Source organism: Aethalodelphis obliquidens, unplaced genomic scaffold, assembly GCF_003676395.1.
Source record: "Aethalodelphis obliquidens isolate GAN/ISIS:26980383/991018 unplaced genomic scaffold, ASM367639v1 scaffold12, whole genome shotgun sequence".
In the NCBI taxonomy this organism is placed as follows: Eukaryota; Metazoa; Chordata; class Mammalia; order Artiodactyla; family Delphinidae; genus Aethalodelphis; species Aethalodelphis obliquidens.
This window is the reverse complement of record NW_020837956.1, coordinates 8,686,454-8,707,648: the sequence shown is the minus strand read 5'-3', so window position 1 is coordinate 8,707,648 and position 21,195 is coordinate 8,686,454. Positions and strand designations below refer to the sequence as shown.

The 21,195-nt window shown below is 40.5% G+C and overlaps 1 protein-coding gene and 1 long non-coding RNA gene across 8 annotated transcripts in view; one reads left to right on the top strand and one right to left on the bottom strand.

Annotated features, from left to right (window-relative positions):
* THADA (THADA armadillo repeat containing) overlaps window positions 1–21,195 on the bottom strand; it is a 313,719-nt gene that overhangs the window by 162,652 nt on the left and 129,872 nt on the right. For all 7 annotated transcript variants that reach the window (XR_003434060.1, XM_027113258.1, XM_027113257.1 and 4 more), the window contains 2 exons: window positions 16,179–16,268; window positions 14,936–15,067 (listed from right to left, as the gene is read on the bottom strand). Coding sequence is in view for 6 of the 7 variants with exons in the window: in XM_027113258.1 (XP_026969059.1) it covers window positions 14,936–15,067; window positions 16,179–16,268 (222 nt within the window). In the remaining variant the exon portion in view is untranslated. The remainder of the gene's footprint in view (window positions 1–14,935; window positions 15,068–16,178; window positions 16,269–21,195) is intronic.
* LOC113623786 (uncharacterized) lies at window positions 9,877–13,365 on the top strand. Its single transcript, XR_003434061.1, has 2 exons — window positions 9,877–10,153; window positions 12,183–13,365. It is a non-coding gene; the product is annotated as an uncharacterized LOC113623786 (long non-coding RNA).

Below are 21,195 nucleotides of genomic sequence, written 5' to 3'. Positions count from 1 at the left end.
CAAAGAAACTTAAACTGTGGTTTAAATGGCCAATAATACCTTAAAATACTATATCTCACCGTGGGATTTCCATTTTAGGAAGGATCAAAACCGTATACTTAAAGAATGAAAGTCCAACTGTGAAACTTCAAGATTCAGTTCAAAAGGGAAGAGGCATTTGAGAAAACTGGGTGGGTAAAAGGCACTGCTTAAGACATCTCAAATCATTCCATACAGATTTCAACTACCCTGGGGGTGAAGCTGGGTTAGAATCTGGCCCTCTGAGTTATTACCGGTGTACACATTAATTAGGAGTAGAACATGTTCCCTAACCCCCTCCAAACACGGCCACACCACTCAGACCTCATAACATGCCATGGACTGGTTATGGAAGGACTTGGGAAAAACAGGGCTTTGAATTCCCCCTCCTACTTAGAACCCAGGAATATTTATCCAAGGTTGAGCCAGGGTGGCTGGCCAGTTCCAAAACCCACAGCCTGGGGCTTATGAACAAGAGAACAGATTGCCCAGTGAGACCAGTGCCCTTCTGTCAGGCTGTGGAGCAATCCTGTGAAGCTCCCTAGGTTCAGATCCCAGGCCCTCATGACACTTCACAGTGGTGCAGACTAGGGGGAGGGCGCTAGGAAACCGCTCTACTGGCCAGTTTTCCATGGGGAATTCTATCAGGACATGGCATTCTAAAGCTGCTACTTTAGGGACGTGTTCAACCATGCAGCAGAATGCAAATCCCTCTCTAGTCTTTTCAAGTTTTTCCTAAGTCCTGTTTTCATTCTGGCTATGAATTAAATTCTGATATCTTAAATCATGCAGAAAAAAAAAGTGGTAAGAAGAGATTGAATTATATTAATTATATGGCATTGAAGCTCAGCTAGAAAACAAGAATTACATTTCTTAAGTTTCTCTTCACTAGACTTCTGCAGGTTATAATTAGTATTAAAAGAATTTTACTTTTCATTTTATCCAAGCTGAAAAGAAGCTGAGCCTTAAATTCTGGCTTTACAGGAAAGAGATTCTTCTGGAAAAAAAGAAAAAAAAAAGAATAAACAGTCAAGCAAAAAACAAACCAGCACTACTCACCCATCACCCAAAAAGATAGCTTAAGTGACTCACTTTTCAGCGTTTGAAAATATTTTCTACCCACTGCTTTGTAAATTATTTTCTTGTTGGTGTGACACATCCTTTAGTAACAATCCAGCTTTTCCTTGGCTACCTAGATATATTTCCATAGTTACTACCAAAACAGATGGCCTTTTCCTGTACGATTGCAATAATCAAAAAGGAGCAGGCTTATTTACACAGAGGCACCCTCAATACAAATAGACATTTTGTTAATGCTCTGGACACTGTAGAGACAAAACAGAAAATCTCATTCACGTGGGCCTGCCTAATTTTGATTTTGCAATTATTCAGACTGAGGCCGAGCTAATGTTTACCTTTGGGACTGAGAGTTTCATTTAAAATTGGGAGAAATGTGGCCATCTCTTGGGAACTGGTGGCCAGGACACAAATATCCCAGACCAGGAATTTTCCCTGATGGAAAACGAAACAAAACAGAACAAGACAACCCAGGGGGCACATCTCACACATCTCACTCTCAGTGTGCTCTCCAGCAGGTTTGGCTAGTAACCTTTGGTTGGTGAAGGAGGGAGGCGGGACTCTGCACATGAAAAATATAAAACTGAGGAACAAAGGGGGATTTCAACCCATCTCAGAGGCCTCGAGGTGTGGCTTAACAACTAATACGTTAACCAGATGCTACTGTTACCCACCCATTAAAAAGCAGTTCCCTAGATATATTACATATAATTTGGAGTAATAAAACTTTCATTTCATAATATCCAGTAATTTGAACACTTCACTGATTCAGACTTGCCTTTTTAAGATATGCTTTTAAAGTGTAGGATTACCACATAAGAAAATGTTGGCAATTTTTCAAAATTTCAACATATAGTGATATCCTTATGATTCTGTTTTCTAAGACAGTAAAAAGAGGATGATCAAGTAAGCTACTGTTTATGAAAGTACATTGTAAACTTCAACTTGTTTATATAAATGCTTGTTACTTTTTTTCTTTTTCTTTCAACAACCCTGAAGCTTTTCAACATTATGTTAAGTTTCAACAGTAAAAACCTAAGATGGTAAAGTCAGATGGAAAATATATGTTCTAATAGTTTAAAAATTATGCCTAAGTAGCAGCCCACAAATAATCTCATTAAGATTTTATGCTTCTTAAGCCTCAAGACACATTTTTTCTTTGCTGAGACACTTGTAACTGTGCAATGACCCACGATTTCCTATTACAAGGAAAATTTCTTTCGTAAGAAATCCTCAGTGTTTCTCAGGAATCTCAGAAATTCAGCTGAACCAGTCTTATTTAGCAACCCGTCACAACCACTTGGGCTTAACTGCAAGTTTTTCTTTCTTTTCTACTGATTGCAGATTAGAAGAAGAGACCACTGCTAGAGCAGTGCCCAAGGGGGGCAGGGGAGAGATATCTCAAGAAAGCAAAGTAAGTCCAAGTGTTTGTTATCTAAAACTTCAGGTTAATTTTGGCATATTGAGAACTAGCTTGTCATACCCCACAGATGGAGGATCATAAACATGAGCAAAAGGGCGAATTGTAGTATTAAGCGCTAGCTAGCGTAGCTAAGGGAGTGGGAGGAGCACGGGCTCTGGGGCCAGATTGCCTGGTTCAAATCCTGGCCTCATCACTTCCTAGCAGTACGACCTAGGGCACATTTCTAAACTTCCCACTGCCCAGCTTTCCCTCTCTGGAGGATGGAGGATGGGAATGATGTTAGGGACCTCATAGTGTTGTCATGATGATTAAATGTATTAGTATGCATTAAGTCCTAAAACAGTGTCTGGCCCGTAGTAAATATCTGCTAATTATTATCACTCATCACTAATTATATGGAAAGAAATCAGAGCAAAGATGATAGGCACCAAGAAGCAACACAGCACAACGGATATCCCATTATGCCAAAAATCTTATCTGTCTGATGCTCCACTGTATTTCTATCGTGCCGGACACACAATCACGCTTACAGTAATTATCTATTGAGTAAATGAATAAACGAATCAACCCCTGACTCCTTAACGAATCACTTTTTGACTGCGGACACATTCTGCTTACTCCTTCTGGACCCTGACTTTTCCATCTCCAAAGTAAGTTACCAACACCTGCCACTTGCTACCTCAAAGTGACGATCATCAGTATAAGGGAAAAAGCAAATCATTTCAAACTTACTGAAGGGATATCGAAAGTCAATGACTTTTAAAACCAATGTTCCTGGGCTTCCCTGATGGCACAGTGGTTAAGAATCTGCCTGCCAATGCAGGGGACACAGGTTCGAGCCCTGGTCCGAGAAGATCCCACATGCCGTGGAGCAACGAAGCCCATGCACCACAACTACTGAGCCTGTGCTCTAGAGCCCGCGAGCCACAACTACTGAAGCCCGCGTGCCTAGCGCTCCAGAGCCCATGCTCCGCAACGAGAAGCCACTGCAATGAGAAGCCCGCGCACTGCAACGAAGAGTAGCCCCCACTCGCCACAACTAGAGAAAGCCCGTGCACAGCAATGAAGACCCAACACAGCCAAAAATAAATAAATTTATTTCAAAAACCCCGGAAACAAAAACCCCAATGTTCTTTTGTTATTGAGTACCTATGAACACAGTCAATAATACTGAAAGGATCCTCTGTAATACCCTGAGTCCTGTTTCCTTTCAAAGAAGTCCTCTGACTCCAGCTGGCCAGGGGGAATGTGCAGACGTTGTGCTAGGCCCTAAGAGATGGCTGTTCAGACCTCAGTGTGCAGAGGCACTACCTGGGGGAAACTGCCGACTTTTAGATGTGTATGGGACATGCAGAAGGAGTTGTCCAACAGAAAGTTGAATCTATGATTCTGTACAAGTTCTAGATCTAGGGCTGACTCATCAATGTATGTGAGTTGCCAGCCAGGTGAGGACTGTACATATAAGGTGAAAAAAGAAAAGAGTGGGGGGCAGGACAAAGAGGTGCACCAACATTTAGGAGGCAGCATGAAGAAGGGGCCCTGAAAGAGGAGGAAGAAGCAATGGCCAAACAAGGCCACAGAGGAAGAGCATCCTGGAGAAGCCAGTGTGCAAGAGTGTCAAATACCAGAGGAAGATTCAGAAAGATAAAGACTGAAAAGCATCCAGTGGCTTTTGTAATGAAGAGGTCACTACTATTTCACGTTTGTCAGTGAAGCTTCAGTGAAGTGGTGGAAGAAGCATCCAGGCTGCAGTGGTTTAAGGAAGGAATAAGAGGGGAGGAAATGGAGACTGTAAACACAGACAACCTTTTCCAAGAGTCTGGCTATAAAACAAAGGAGAGAGCTATGGTAGTAGGTAGAGTGGGTGTCTCCACGGAGACAGTCCATGCCTGATGGCTTCTATTTTCTCTTGCAATTAAGAGGTGATGAGAGTAGGGCCTTGGGTTATGGCAATGACACAAAGTAGGCCCTCAGCAAATACATTTAATGGATGGATGACCTAGTGACGAAGAGCGCTCACAAAATAAAGTGAAAGACAAGAATAAATGGTGAAGAAGAGAGTAGCTGTCGCTGTGTGGAGGGGAGGCAAGACAGGCAGTCAAGAGTCTCAATGTTCAAGGTGAGTGAGGAAAATAAGGCCCAAAGGGAAAAAGTCAAAGGGTATGAGGGTGAATGATCTGGTGCAGCTGATGTGACTAATGCAGGTTGTTTTAACAAGATGATAAATAGACTGGTAAGGGTCAAGGCCCAGAGGAGAGGGAGGAAAAACACTGCGTCGATCAGAGAAAGATAATCAAAACATGGTATGTCGTGAATTTTTCTTGTCTCATTTTAAGCCTACTGTAATTCTTCTTTACCTTCATACTCTCTTCCCTAATTCAGATTTTTCTGCCTAAAGAGAAAAACATACAGTTTTGATTCTAAAATGTCCCCTACCAGGTAGGAGAAGATGACTTCATATTAGCTGGCATTTGGGGCTTGGTACTCTCAAATCTTCAATTCAGCATTAAAAATGCCTGCTGAGCATCTTGGCTACATTTTTGAGAAAATAATTAAGTTTAAGGAAATAAAGGCTCCTTAAGGAAAAATATTATTAAAATATTTTAAAATTTAAATATTATTACATTTATAATAATTTTCCCATTACTCTTCATTATTTCCATAAGACTTGGAAATGCAACACTTGGAGTAAATACTGTTCTTAATTAAAGTTTACCAAAGATTCACCATGGACCGTTTCTTCTGTTAAGTAGCAAACCATTTATTTTGTGAATTTCCTGGTTCATCCTTGATTCAAGTGGAAACAAAGTTCTTTAGGATAACTTTCAAGTTATGAATCATAAAACTCTGTCACAATCTTCTGCTTGTTAGAGCCCACTGTCTGCAGAATGAACAGTATGACTTTCCTCTCTTAAGAGTTGCTAACCAACATGGGAGATTTCTTCAAGTCTTCAGGATGGTAAACTGAATTCCCATGTTCTTTTCCTGCCTTGCTACTAGGAAAACCTCCTGAATTTCTCCAACCCACCAGTGCTCCTCCCCTTGTTTACAGGACCTTGGTCCTTAGTGTATCTGCCATATAATTAAGTGGTCCATATACAGTATGTCAGGTTCACAAGCATGGGTTTTATCTCACTAGCTAGATCATAAGTTCTTCAAGGATGAAAAACCTTTTTCCTTTACTTTGCATCTTATCCAAGACCTCATGCTAGCTAGGTATACAATGGATGTTTAACAACTACTTAGTTAATCTATTAATTGATTGGATTTTAAGTTTGAGAGTGAATGGCAGCAATAGGCCATGGATTATCATCGTTGTCAGAAATTTCACCTAAGAACGAGGCTGTCTACAGATCACTTGTTCTAACATGACCTGAACTGGCCTACTGAAGTAACAGATAACACTGCAGAAAAGCTGGTCCTTACAAGTTTTGTTTTTCTAGCTTGCTTTGTCAATGCATTCCATTAAGAGGTGAACTCCTCATTCCTTTTGCTCAAAAACATATTTAGAAAATGGTCTTAAAGAGATCTGGCACCAGAGATTAAGTTGGCCAGGCCCCCCTCTAGGAACTGAGAGATAAAAATCAGTGACAGATGTCAGAGGTATCTTTTTATGCCAGAACTCTTCGCAAAAAAGCCACACGATGCAGAAAACATGATTTCATTCCACACACTGAACCTCAGGTACCCCTGGGTAGAATCTGGAAATTCAGAAGGCCATAAGCAAAAAAGCCCTCCAAATAAAGCACTAGCTAGGCAGGGCCATGGTAAAAAGGAGACCAAGTAGATAGCTGCCCAAACTGTGATTTCACCAGCATTGGGAAACACCTTCCGATCTCTGCTTTTAGGTCCTCTCTTATGTAAGGCCTAAAATTCCATCACCTAGATTCCTCACTTTATTTCAACATGTGTATCTGTGTAACACAACAAACAGCCCCAAGGAAGGTAATGACTAGGGTCATTTACATGTCTGTATGAAAGGAAGGAGTAGGCACAGGTTTGGCTTATAGGCAAAGGGGAGAACTGAGCACTCAAAAAAGCCCTGAGTGGAACTGAACATCTGCACCTTGACAATCTTGCTCAAGGCCTGGCCTGGTATCAAAGTCATATCACTAAAACCAGAGGTCAGGGTTTCTACACGTTAATGGAATGGCAGGTCCCTTTTTTTCACCCAACCATTGTTAGCAGATCAGAATGGTATAGGGAGACTCCTAACCTTTAATCCCATTCTCTAAGGCTCATGGAATTTACCAGTAACCACAGGACAGGTGGAGTTCTGAACCTCTAGGATGGCCAGGCAGGAGGAAGTGCTGTAGTAACAGCACCAGGAAAGCCCTATTCTCAAGTATTTTTACTTGTAATGGGCTAGGACTGGCAACTCCTTTATTCTTTCTACAGGCGTCTCTGTTTGAAGTTTGGACAACAAAGAGTTATCTATTTTAACCATTCTTCAGAAAAGCATCTCTGACTTTTCTCAAAGACTCAGATGTTCCTTGTACTTGTCAGAAAACAAATGTGGCTTCAGCCAACATCTGAAATGGAGAAAAATATAGCAACCACCAAAAAACGATAATTAAATTAATAAGGAATGCTTTTCAGACATAACATCCCATAGGCCAAAAAAATGTTTTCAGAACTACAGAGAACAAAGTTATAGAAGTTACTTAGAAGCTAAATTTAAGTGGATTAACTGCTGAAGGGGACCATGCAGGGGCAGACCACTGTGACCTGTGGGCCACGAGAAGTATGGCACCCCCACTGGTAGGTGGAGGAACCCATGAATGACAGAGTATCTTTTTATGCCAGAACTCTTCGCAAAAAAGCCACACGATGCAGAAAACATGATTTCATTCCACACACTGAACCTCAGGTACCCCTAAGGGGTACCTGAGTAAAAATGTACAAATATGTGTTACAGGTTTAGAGGCAGGTTTATCATTTCACTGCACATTTAGAATCTACAGCCAGGTTGTTCAGCTATTCTAAAATAAGACACCTCAAAAAGATGCCTTGATGGTCATCCGGCCCCACCTCAGATGCACTGCAGAAATCTAAAAAATATACACAACATATGATCAGTTTTCCTTGATGACATTCAATGACCAGCAGCTCAGTATTATGGAAATCTGTTCGTTCTCTTGATGCAGAATGTTAACTCTCACAAAATTCTTCCTTATATTAAAATCTGAAATCTATCTCTTACTTTCCCATTGGGAGCACAAGAGAGAAATGATGTGCCTTCTGTCATACGGCTGCCTCTCAAATATGTAAAGACCATTACCATGTTGCCTCTAACTAGTCTTTTCCAGTCTAACTATTTCCAGATGTTTAGCTTCCTCCTCATCTTGGTCACCTTCTCTGGATAAATATTAGTTTATCAGTGACCCTCCTAAAATGGGAAGCCCACAGCATAATAACATAATAGCAGAATGATATGGGTTTAGTCTGACCAGCAGAGTTCAGGGGGATTATAGCCTTCACTACCTAGAAGCAGCAACTGTGTCATACTGCTTCCTCAGGGCTCACCAGGAAATCCGATTCCCCAAGATTTTTTCATAAAATCTGCTATGAAGCCGACAGTTCTCATTCTATATGTATGTAATTTTGACTTCTTTTTACAAAATCAGAACATGATATATATCTCTATTAAATGTTATCTTGATAGTCTCAGCCCATCAATCCAGTCTTCCAAGGCTACTTTGAAATCATATTTTTCAATTATGGACTATATTAGACATATCAAATAAAAAAGAGTAGAGAGAATAATATAACAGCCATTTGCCCCAAACCCAGCTTAAGAACACATCACAAATAAAACAAGCTCCTAATATATGCTTCCTTAATTTTATCCCCTCCTTCCCTGCTTCATAAAGGTAATGGCTACTAGCCTGAATTTGTGTCTGTCACTCCCATGCTTAAAGACTATTTTGAATGGGAGTCCATCACCAGTTATATTTCTCTTATATGCAAACCTAATAAGCACGCAATCTAGTCTGTCTTCATTTTAAGTAAGTAATTCAAACGCTGAATAAAGCAGCATTGGCCTCATCTATCAGACTCCTAATCCCATCAAAACAACGAGGTGACTCAGGCATGACTAATTCTTAGGGAATCCTTACTAGCTCTCAGCAAATAAAGTATGAAGCACTTGCAAGTAATACATTGAATGATCCAGTCTAAAACAATATCAACACAATTGTTTGGTCACTGATAAAAATATGCCTTTTCCTCTCTCTTTTGAAATCTTTCTGCAAGCTCCCAGGATAACATTCCCATGCCACACACCCCCCAAATTACTGACTTGGCTCTAGGCTAACTTGTACCTGAGGCTGTAAGTTATCTGGGTCCAAGGATTTGCCTTTATCCACAAGAGACAGTGTTCTTTTTCTATCACCTCACCTACATCTGGTTTCAGGGCCTTCCTTCCAGTTTACTGGCAAAGACAAAGCTGAAGCAGGAGTTAAAAAAAGTCTGCCCTCTATCACCTTATACCATCAACCCCTTCCTCTCTCTAGAATTTTTCTTAACCAACAAACTAAGGGGCTTTTATCTGCTATTTTGTAGTCAGGATTATCCCCATTATACAGACTGACAGCCTGAAGCACTAAGGGGCCCACTTTTTCGTGCCACATTAATCAGGAGGCTTTCCCCCACGTATTTTGGCTTGTTTATAATTCTATGACCTCCCTCCTCCTCTTATCAATTCAGGCTCCTCTCATTTGGCTCTAAAGCCTGCAGCACGGTAGCTGCAAGGTGGACCTCCAGATCCCTTGACTGGATAGCAGTCAGGGGAGAGGAGGTCAGAGTCCAGGAAGGTCTCAGGTCATAGGCTCATAAGGCCAGAGAGGACCCTGGGTAATGTCCAATACCTTAATTTGATAGAAAAGGAAACCGAGGGTGTGACCTTCAGAGAGGTGAAGTCAAAATAAAAGCAAATGTCAGAGCTCACATTAGAGCATAAGATTCCTCAAAGGGCAGGTAAAACAGAAAACCCAGCTGAGCCTCCTTTCTACATAATCAGTAACCAGTGGGATATGAAATATGGCTCCAATACTGTAAGACTAGGAGTCCCTTAAGTACTTCATAGATACACAGATCTGCTAAGACACAGTGTCTCATTTCACAGTTAGTTTCGTTTTTAGGTTAATAATTCAGCCTCTGTGCCCAAACCTGGGCTACGCAGAGAAAGGTACCAAAAATGAAAAACCGAAAAAATCCATAGCTGCTTCTCCACGGAAAGAGATTAAGATTTATTTGGAGGGAATAAGTATTGAGCATATAAATTACAATATGATTCAGTAATGATGACTAGTAAGATAAGAGATTTAAATTAATGCTATAGCTATTCAGAGGGAGAGAGGATTAAGAGCTGGGGTGGAGAGAAAGGGAGGTGGGTATGCCTTCTTTCCCAGCAGTGTCTCAACAGCCCTCTGCCTGATTTCTTTCTCTATAAAGCAAATCCTGCCTTCTACTTATCACAAGGATTCTGGGAAGACAGAACAGATAGAAATGTGCAACCTTGGAGGAAAGTTCCTGGTATTACAATCACAAATGAAGGTGGAAGCCGACTACTGTCTACTGCAAAACCCCAACTCTACACGATGGCAAGGAAGATCTTTCAACTTCATAACCTGGGTAAGGAGTAAGGTGATAATTCTTGCATTATGCAACTTTCAAGGAAAAGAAAACAAGAGTCAATATTATTTTCCAATATCATAGGCTTAAAAGGCCTAAGTCTTAGTTTTTGTACTCCCTACCCCTCCCTTCTTCTTAAGACTGGTACAATCAAAACGTTCCATGAAATATTTAAAAAATACATAAAATGCATATTTTCCAATTTTTGTTTTGATTGTTGACTACATGTTTCAATATCACAACTAAAACAGTTTCCATTGCATACATAGGTCGCTATGGGTGATTTCCACTGCCACGTGTTTAATTAAGATTGTATGGTTATTTGTACCTCAAAATTTTTCACAAAACAGAAAGGCAGATTTCACTGAAAATTTACCTAAAGTGAACAATGATTGAAATGATTTGGAGAAAAACATACCAAAAGTCATTTGCAATGAAAATAAGTCAAAAAGGGGGGAGGGTGGGGAGATCCTTTTAAAAGCATCCCAGAGTGAACAAAAGGCAGTAGAGGGATTTAATCCGATGCGGAGACCTCAGTTATCTGCAATAGAAGGCACTTTTTGCCTCACACACACAGGTACCACACTGGTCCAAGGAGGGTACAGAACCTTGCTCAAGCATCACAGCTAGTGAATAAGTGGCAGAGCTTAGAAAGAACCAAGTCTCTTGAGTCCAGGGCCTTTGTTCTGTTCAGGATTGCCAAGGTTTGAGGCATTTTTGGTTTCCTACAGCTCGTCAATTCAAACTTGAAGCTTGCTTGTGAAAGGGAATTCCAAGGTGTGTGTCCAGAGATATTCTGGTCTCTAGAAAGCCCCGGACACGTGGGCACTAGTGAACTGTAATCAGGGAGCTAGTCAGGGTCCCTTTTAAAGCATGCGTCACTCTACTCTGTGGTGTCTGGACTGAAGGGGGTGAATGGCCTTAAATTGAAGGCATCATCTCTGCATGGAAGAGGGCTGTGTATCTGGATCCAGCACAGCATTAGGCACATAAAATACACTCGATTTGAAAAAACCTTGTAAACAGAACACTGGGATTAACATGATCATTTCTGTTCCAAGATGATGCAACAAATCATAGCTGTGCACACACATAACTGTGGAAGATCCACATCAGAAGCTTCTAAGATTTAAGTTAACAAAGAAAGGCAACAGAGATATAAGCTTGGATTCCCAAATGTGGAATAAGGGACAAAGGTACAAATAATACTTCCTAACACCTCACAGAGAGGAAGGAAATGGCAGGTAAGTATATGTAAATCAAAGGGAAATAAAAAGCTGTCATCAGGGCTTTTATTTTTTTTTTAATTTTTTTGCGGTACGCAGGCCGCTCACTGTTGTGGCCTCTCCCATTGCGGAGCACAGGCTCCGGACGCGCAGGCTCAGCGGCCATGGCTCACGGGCCCAGCCGCTCCGCGGCATGTGGGATATTCCCGAACCGGGGCACGAACCTGTGTCCCTTGCATCGGCAAGCGGACTCTCAACCACTGCGCCACCAGGGAAGCCCTCATCAGGGCTTTTAATCTTCTCATTGTACAACTGATTCACTTTAGCACAGTCAGAGCAACCTCTGTGCTACTCCCACTAGCTGAAAAATGTTGCTTTAGCTGAACTCAGAGTATCCAAGAGCCTGATTAGAGCTCTTCCAAGTACGTAAATTAATACTAGCAATGCCACAAAAATAAAACACTGCCCATCCACTTGTGCATATATCCGTCTTTTCAGCCATTATCCCAAGTCAACACAGCCTAATCTTTACCATGATTAGAACCACAAACACTGCCTGGATTGGCAGGTTTTTATGATCAATCTTTCACTTTCTTCATGAATAATTTTCTCAGAAGTATTTTAAATCTAATGTGTATAGTTTTACCAAATTCGCTATTAAAAAAATCTTTTTATATAGTTCATCTCTCTGGTGTGACTGTGAACATTTTAGGGTAGCACATGGTTGTCCTGGCAGTAGGTTGATGAAACCCAAAACTGGGTTTTCTAACTGTAAATCTAGGATCTTTCTACTTTCTTTTCAGGAAAGAAAAGCCAGGCTTCTTCTATCCCAGGCCACAGACTGGCCCCAATTACCCCAAGCAATGATCCCACAGATGTAAGCCTGAGAGAAAGCCTGCACCCAATCAAGCCACTGCCACCACTGGAAAAGCAAGGTCAGGAGCAGACCCCACTGCAAGTGGGGCATGACTTCTACATCGTGAAAATAGCCTGCACTTGGATCCACTGCCTAGATACAGGCTCCTAATCGCTCCTAGTTGCATAAATTTCAGGGCCCTTGGGGCTACTCAGTGTAGCCAAAACTCTTAACTACACAAAAGGGAGTTGGATATTTTGGTGTAATAGAAAGAGGATACCCAACACTCTTGACAAGCCCTACAGTCTTGGGTTCATATTCCAACTCTATAACTGAGTCGCTTTCTGAACCTCAGTTTCCTCAACAGGTAAAGAGAGGTGTAACACCTCCTCTCAGAGTCATTGTTAAGCAAAACGCCCAGTTCAGTGCCTGGCAAACAGTGGAGACTCAACAAGGTTGGTCTACTTCCTACTGAATTCTCTGCTCAGAATATTTTCTTGCTTGTTCTCTGAATTCCTGGGTCAAAAGCTACTTCTGATAAACCTCCCGAATAGCCTAACCAAGTTCCAAGTATAGTTTATTAAAATCATCTCTATGTGTGTGGTTCTGATAATGTTTGATATCTCAAATTCAATCTTGCTACTCAATGTGTGATCTGCAGACCAGCAGCCTCAGCATTACCTAGAAGTCTGTGTGAAATGCAGAATCTCAGGCCCCACCCCAGACCTACTGAATCAGAATTTATGAGATCCCCAAGTGATATGTTTACATCTTAAAGTTTGAGAAGCACTGCCTATAACATACTTGGACATTCAATAAAACAGAGCCTACGGACACTCTAAGGAATCCGCTATGGCACTTTTGCTGCCGGTGGTGCTCTATGAATCTTTATTCAAGTAGAAAGCAACCACTGATTAAGGCATTTTCACTGGAAGGACAGGAGAACTGTACATTTCTTTCTTTGTGTTTCTGAGTTAAGAAAAAGAAGATGCGCTAAGTACATTAGCCTTAAGGCAATATTTAAATCTCCTATGTTCACGTGATCTTTGTATATGTAATAAGTGCTCTGAGTATAATTAGTAATATGAGCTTTCTGATTATATGTAAACCAATAAATAACAGGAAGGATACTTTCAACGTAGTAACTTCTGGTTTCTAGGATGTAACACCTATCAGATTGATTAGAAATAAGCTTCCACAGGGCTTCCCTGGTGGCACAGTGGTTGAGAGCCCGCCTGCCGATGCAGGGGACGCGGGTTCGTGCCCCAGTCCGGGAGGATCCCACATGCCGCGGGGCGGCTGGGCCCGTGAGCCATGGCCGCTGAGCCTGCGCGCCCGGAGCCTGTGCTCTGCAACGGGAGAGGCCACAACAGTGAGAGGCCCGCGTACCGCAAAAAAAAAAAAAAAAAGAAAAAGAAATAAGCTTCCACAAATTGGATGTTCTCAACAACACAGGACGATAAAGTTCTAAAGCGTGTCTTTGTTTCTAATGTACACTGTGATTCTGTACATGTGCCTCCCCCAACCATCAACTTTCTGAATTATTTTTTAGTTCTTTCCAGTTATATGTGAAAGTACAATTTTTAAATGCTCCTGAAAGTTAAATTTATGACCCAAATTCCTAAAATGAATCACCAAATGCTGGATACGGGAGGCTGGTAACTCTGTGTATCAGGAAACAAAAACCAATCTGAGTGAGTCATCTCTGTGATCACAGATAACACAGCCACAGCCAGGGCTTGGCGCAAACAAATGGCTACAGCAATCACACACCAGAATCTTGTGTTTAATGGTTTCTCACATTAAAATGCATCAGTCAGCTCTGTGAAACCAGGAAGTGGAACCCAGGACACCACATAAATAACAAGTACACTCTCTTGAGTTGGTTATATTTTATCCTTCTGCTGTATTTCAATTTTTGGTAGATACATAAAAATGAAGGTACTGTTTTGTCAAGAGGTAAGCAGAAAGGTAAAAGCTAACTAATATCACAGGTTTTCTGAAATATTTCATAAGAAAATTCCAATACTTTTTGGAGGCCTGTTTATTGAGGCCTTTGATCCAAAATGAAAAAGGTGATCAGAAGCTGGCGAATGCCTCAAAAAAATGTAACAAGAGGAAGTGGTAATAGGCTGTAGAAGCAGAAAAGCCTGTTATCATTTGATTCCATGTGTAATCTTTATGCATGGCTTTTTCTCAGGTACTCCAAGCTTGAAAGGGAAGATGAGTGGGAAGTGAACTCGTGCTACACAGCATTGCCATCTAGATGTTGCCCCTTGCAACCACCAGCAAACTCCTCCAGAGTGAAGGACCAGGTGTCCTCTTGAACCCCTGGACAGGGGATATATGCCAGAACTGAGCCTGCCCCATGCTGGCCAGGCTCAACACAGGGATAATGCAAACACCCAGGCTATGTTTATCAAAAGGGGGTATCTCCTATCAACACCACACACCCATTAGCAGGCAGGACTCCCAGAAAACACTGCTTAAACAGTAGACATGAGCTCCTAAACCCACCATCTGAAACACTGGAGACCAGTTGGGGGCAATGGCAATAATCCCAGGCCCCTGCCTTCACAAGAATCCTCCCAGAGTAAAAAAAAAAAAAAAAAATCTATAATTTCTGAAATAGAAACAGGATTAAATAGCTCCATAAAGCCCCCATGCCCACTCCCATTATTTCCATGAGGCATACACTACCTCATAATGAAGGGAATAAAAGGTGCCATGCTGAGAGCAGAACAGGCGCCATCCATCGGGGAAGGGTAGAGCCTCCCCAACACCAAAAGTAAGAGAAACATGCTGGGATGATGGTTTAGTTCTCCTGTATCACTGAAAAAAGAAAAAAATTATTGTACATAAAAGATAGGCAAGGCACTATCTTCAAACGTTTTTCTCATTAAATAATTATGTATGACATATAAAGTGAGACTATGATCAGCAATAATTTTCCTTTTTGCGTTTTTTCCTCCATTCACTTCATATTTTCTTAGTGTGTAAATGAGGAAGAAACTGGCAAAGCCGTGGATTGGGCTTTTGCACAGGATTCTCTTCTCAAAGCATATGATTTGATAATTCGAGTCTGCTGTTTTGATTTCAGCTGTTCAGACATTAGAGAGGTGTTTATTCCAGAGTATGAAATGTGAAACTTTTAACATCCAAATGTACTTAAGAAAGCGTGGACAGTCACTTACTAGGGCCAGAAAAGCCTGTCTGCACAAATTACTAATGTGAGGAAATGGATCATAAACAGAAGTAAAATTCACTGATGCGATTTTATTTTCTCATTACAGACAATTGGTATAAATTCATGCCAAGTGCAAAAACTGCTAAAAGAATAAAATGGTCCATGCTCTAAGATGTCCATTCTAAAAATTATACTACCAGCCACAGAATGTGATTGAAAAGACAATGGTGAACTTTTTTATCTGCTCTGATCAGACTGGAAGCCCTCTTAATAGCATTATTTTGTGTTTCCAGGGTCACTGGCCATCTTCACTCAAGTAGAATAGTACCATTTCTGATCACAAGTGACCAGATTAGTCAGCTGCAACAGGCCAGTGATAAAAAAAATGACAGGTGTGTGTTAAAGCAAACTCAATATGTAAACACACAGATTTTGAATATAAGAGGAAGAAAATGATTCTTAGAAGACATCACCATGTGCTTCTAAAAAGCTAACTCCTATAAAACACTAAAAACTTTAAAAATAGGATTTTTAAAATGTAAAATATAATATAAAACCCGGATTTTATACAACCTTTCAGGTACATATCTACTACAGAGTGTCAGGCAACATGATGTATTTAATAAAGACGCACTTAAAAAAAATCCATCTATGTTTACAAGGAAGGAGCTGATTAAAAATTGCTGCCTGAAGGGAAAAATCTTGAAGTAATTCACATCCTTGATTTCACTTTGCCCCACCCTATTCTCTTCTTACCTGTCCACGGTATTGGCTACAGTTTCCAACTGTTTGAGAAGAAAGGGATAGAGTTCGGGGAAACGAGAGAAAAATTCACTCCCTGTCATCCTGTGGAGAGAGAAAAAGAGATAAATTACTATCATTTATTCCTTCTGATTTGATAATAAAGCCTTTTAATTTATTTTTTAAAGAATGACAACAAAGATCATTTGTTTGAAGATTTAATGAAATAAAGTTAAGAACAAAACTCACATCTGAAGAATTTAACAATCAATAGAAACAAGAGATTTAATTTGGATTTTGGAAATGCTCTTAACGCATGGAATTTTATCTCAAAATTTAAGATTACATACGCTTACAAGTATTTAATATTAACTTCTGACAGGGAAGAAATATGCAATTTGTGAAAATGCCAAGTTTCCACAATTGATTTGGACTCTGAGTATAGTCAGCACCTGGTGGACTGAGACTGACTCAGCTTCAGTAGAAAGGGCAAATGTAAAACGAGGTTTCTCGAAGTCGGCACCAATGGCAGCTTGGATGAGCTCCTCTTTGTTGTGGAGGCTGTCCTGTGCATTGTAGAGGGTTTAGCAGCCTCCACAGCTTCTACCCACTAGATGCCAGTAGCTCAACACCTCCTCCTCCCACCAGCTGACAACCAAAAATATCTCTGGACATTGCCAAATGTACCCTGAGAGGGAAAAAAAGGTTCCTAGCTGAGACCCACTGGTCTGGAGCATGGTTATCAGAAGACATGGCATGTGAAGCTCTGGAGCGCCAGTCTGAGAGGGCTACCTTTTCCCTCTTTATAAATACTGCCCCCTGAACTCTGACAAGATTCTGAAAATAGGTCCTCCAACTGTACAACCGACAAAAAAGCTCAAGCTAAACATAGCGTTTGGTGTTAAGTACTGTCTCCAAAACTATTAAAGAATTACTCTGAAGGGGTAACATAAATATTCCCCAACTTGCCCTTCTTAGCAACTCTAGATGCATGCTCCTATTAATGAAGACCCCAAATATCATTGTTTAAAAATTGGGGTTAAAAAAAATTGGGGTGTATTTCACACACAGTGAAATGCTCAAACCTTAAGTGTGCCATTCGATCAATTTTCACAAATGCATACACTCACGTAATCCAACCCTATGAAGCCTCAGTAATTTTCCATCATCCCAGAAAGTTCCCTTGTGCCCCTTTCCCAGTCAATTCTGAATCCTCAAAGCAACCATGATTTGATTTCTATCACCACAATTTGGTTTTGTCTATTCCAGAATTTCATATAAATGTAATAATGCATTACATAACTTTTTGTGTCTGGCTTTTTTCACTCAGCATAAAGCTTATGAGATTCATTTATGTTATTCAACATATCAATAGTTTGATTCTTTTTGAATATACAAGGTTGTTTATCCATTCTTCTCTTGACAGACAGGGACTGTTTCCATTTGTTGGCTTTCATGAATAAAGCTGCTATGAACATTCTTACACAAGGTTTTTTGTGGACATATGTTTTAATTCTTCTTAGAAAACTGACTGTTTTCCAAAATAGTTATAGCATTTTACACTCCCAACAACAAATAAGCCTTCTAGTGGCTCTATATCCCTTCCAACATTTGCTGTTGTCTTTTTTCCATTTTAGCCATCCTTGTGGGTATGTAGTGGTATTTCCCCATTATTTTGGAGAGAAGTGATTACTTTTGTTTGTTGCATACTTTTTAAACCTTACCACATGTTATAAATTTTCTTTTATACCTATTTCATATTCAGTAAGATCAAATTTTTTAAAAAGTCCTTACTCTATCCCTTACTTTATCCCTTATTCTATCGTTACTTTATCCTCAATAAATAAGTTACAGATTTATTGAACATTTATTGGACATTTTATGTTAAATAAGCTCATATCCTTTTTGTACTTATTAGATATTTTTATGGAAAAAATTAATAAATATTATAAGAAACACACTAGACTGCCCAGTGCCTCTCCTCATAGAAAACTATGCAAAAGTATCTTAGCTTTCTCTTATAAAAAATTCAGTGCATTAAGTACTTACTTTTCATTTGATTTTTTTCCCCCAACAAATATGCATATTACATATACTGCTGTGCACCTTGGTTTTTTTTCATCTAAACTATATCTACCAAGTCATTCAATATCAGGCATCCTGAACTATTTCTTTCCATTTAATGGCTGCAGAGTAAACCACATTATGGTTGACTGTAACTGATTTAATCCCTAATGGTTAGGGCTTTGGGTTGTTACCAGTCTCTTGCTGTTACAAAGGATAACATGTATAAATTTCATCGTTAATAAATCGCAAACCTGGGCTTTGCAAGGTCAATGTTTTATTGAGGGGGAAGACAAAACAATTCCACTACAGGCTACGTTACATTCCTTACCACCTCCAAGCAAAACTGGTCAAGAATATCAGCTTCCATTTTTAGTAGAGTCACTTAAAAATAAAACTGTAAGAGTTCAGTACTGGGATCCCTGAGTACATTTGCTCATACAGAACATCTCCATCTACACAACAAAGCCTGGTGGATATCTCTTCTCAAGGAATCAGTCACTAATTTCCAGGGGAGTAAGTCATTCCTTAATGGCCTGATATCTCTTGGTGGAATAAGAAAGACAAGCATTCTCACTTAAGTAGACCATATGGTTGCTATCACCATCATCTAGAAATTGCCTTGATAAATAACTGGCTCTGCTGACCATGATAATGCCAGAGAAAAGGGCTGAGGAGCTACTATTCTAAAATTAAAACTTTTTTTTTCTTTTTTGGCTGCACCGTGCAGCTTGCAGGATCTTAGCTCCCCAACCAGGGATTGAACCCAGGACTTCATGACAAGAAAGTAGAAAATATAGGATGACATACGATTTTTTAGAAATCTGAATGCCAGACTAGATAGATTCACCTGTCTTACAGGCACTTAAAGTATCTGAATAGGAGAGAGAGGTGACAAGAGCAGACAGACTAGAGAGAGTAGAAATGTGGTGACCCCATGGACATTCACTAAATGTGTACCTTTTCACCTCAACTACAGCATTAATATCTACAGGCATCTATACTTCCCTGCATCTCTCTTGATACACAGCACAATACTATGTACATGCTGGTTGACTGGTAAATATTTTGGCAATGAATGAATAAGTAATATTAGCCACAGAGGAAAAAAAAATTCTAATATAGTTGACCTCAAACCTATGCCTTATGCCTTTTTTCTTCTCTCAGTGACTGGTACCCACCCAACTGACACTTAACTACTCACCCAACCTGCCAAGCCTGAAACTCCCAGTACACCCAGTCAACAGGCAAATCTTGCTACTTCTACCTCCAGGGTATCTGTTGAGTCTATTTCCCACCATCCCCACTACTTACAGGTCTGACCACCATTATTTCTTGCCTAGATGCTATGTCAGCCTCTCACTTGATCTCTTTGCCTCACATCTTCCCCCTCTGTAACTCTCTGTTGTGATAAGAATTCTCTCTTTAAAATACAAAGCTAATCATGCGACATTAGGAGATTAATGGCTCCCTACTGCTTTTTGGACAGTCTAAACTCTTTAGCCTGATTTTCAAAGTTCTGCTTAATCTGACTCACTTGTCCAGCTATCTCTTGCCTCTCCACCTTCAAACCCAGCCATGCAGAGTTTCTTTTGGTTCTATCAACATTACATGCTCTTTCTAGTCTCCAGATGTTGGCAAACATACTTTCTGTTAGGAACACGTCTGCCCTCCCCCACCCCAGACTAACTCCAAATAATCCTTCAATTTGAGGCTTAGGCCAGCTTCTTCCAGGACACCTTCCCTGATGGCGCAAATGTGGGTTAGGTGCCTGACACTGGTCTTACACTATAATCTACAACCTCCCCATATATAGCAGTTCATACATAGAACTTCCAATTTACTTATTTCTCCCACTGATTACACGTTCCACACAGGCAGAGACTAACTATATCTATCTTATTTCTCCATATTATCTCAGGTACTAAGTATGACGCTCAGTTCACAGCTGGTGCTTAATAAACAGTTGCTGAGTGAATGAAGCTAGACGAAAGAGTCCTTGACAAAGTCAAGGAGAAAAGGAATTATGACTAAGATGGTAACAAATTAATAATTTCTTAAAGTGCATCCTTAGCTATATCTAAGGACATTCAGAATCATCATCTGAATTAATAAACTGAGTACCTTGCCAGGGCTCGAAATGTTCTTAAACACAAATATACAAAGCTCATCTCCCTGGTTTGCAAACTGTTTGATTCTAGCTCCCCAAAATAAGCCAACAGGCTGATATGTTACCTCCCCAGATATAGCAAGCCCTGGGGGTAAATTCACCAGTGACAGGCATTTCAAACCTGTTTATCTACGTGGCCAAAAACTAGCCCAGCAACTTTACAGGAAACAAGAGAAATGATAAAAAGGAAAAACTGAACCTCTGTAAGTTCAAGCTCCTAGGAAGACAAAGGAGACCAGCAAAAACTCTCAATGGGATAAAACAGACAGACACAGGAGAAAACAAACAAGCCAGGATAGAGAGTGAGAATAAGCAGCTTCAACCTTGGAACTGTCAGACTACACAAAAGGTGAGTTATTCCCTATCCCACCAGGTAAGAATTAGGCAGACACAACCGATGAGAGGCTCTTGGGGGAAACACAGAAGCTGCCTGAAGAAATCCACTTGCCTTGCACCAAGAATAAGGTGTCAGGAGCACAGAGTGGCTGTGATCTCCACCAAGGCGCTCCTCGGTCTACCATGTTCAGTGCTGGACTCCCCCAGAGCCCAGCTGGGGCCGAGAACAGAGTAGACTAGCAAGAGAGGTTTACTGAATGAAAGAAAATGCTTGCCTGGCACCATTTTGTTTTATTTCAAAAAGCGATTTTAAACGTATTCCAGCACTTCTTATTTATCGAGAAAAAATTAGATAATAAAGAACACTGCAAAGAAAAACCTAAAGTTCACCACAAACACACTACCCAAAGATAGCTACCAGTCTGTTTTGAGGTCTGTCTATACCTTTCTCCTCCTTACATA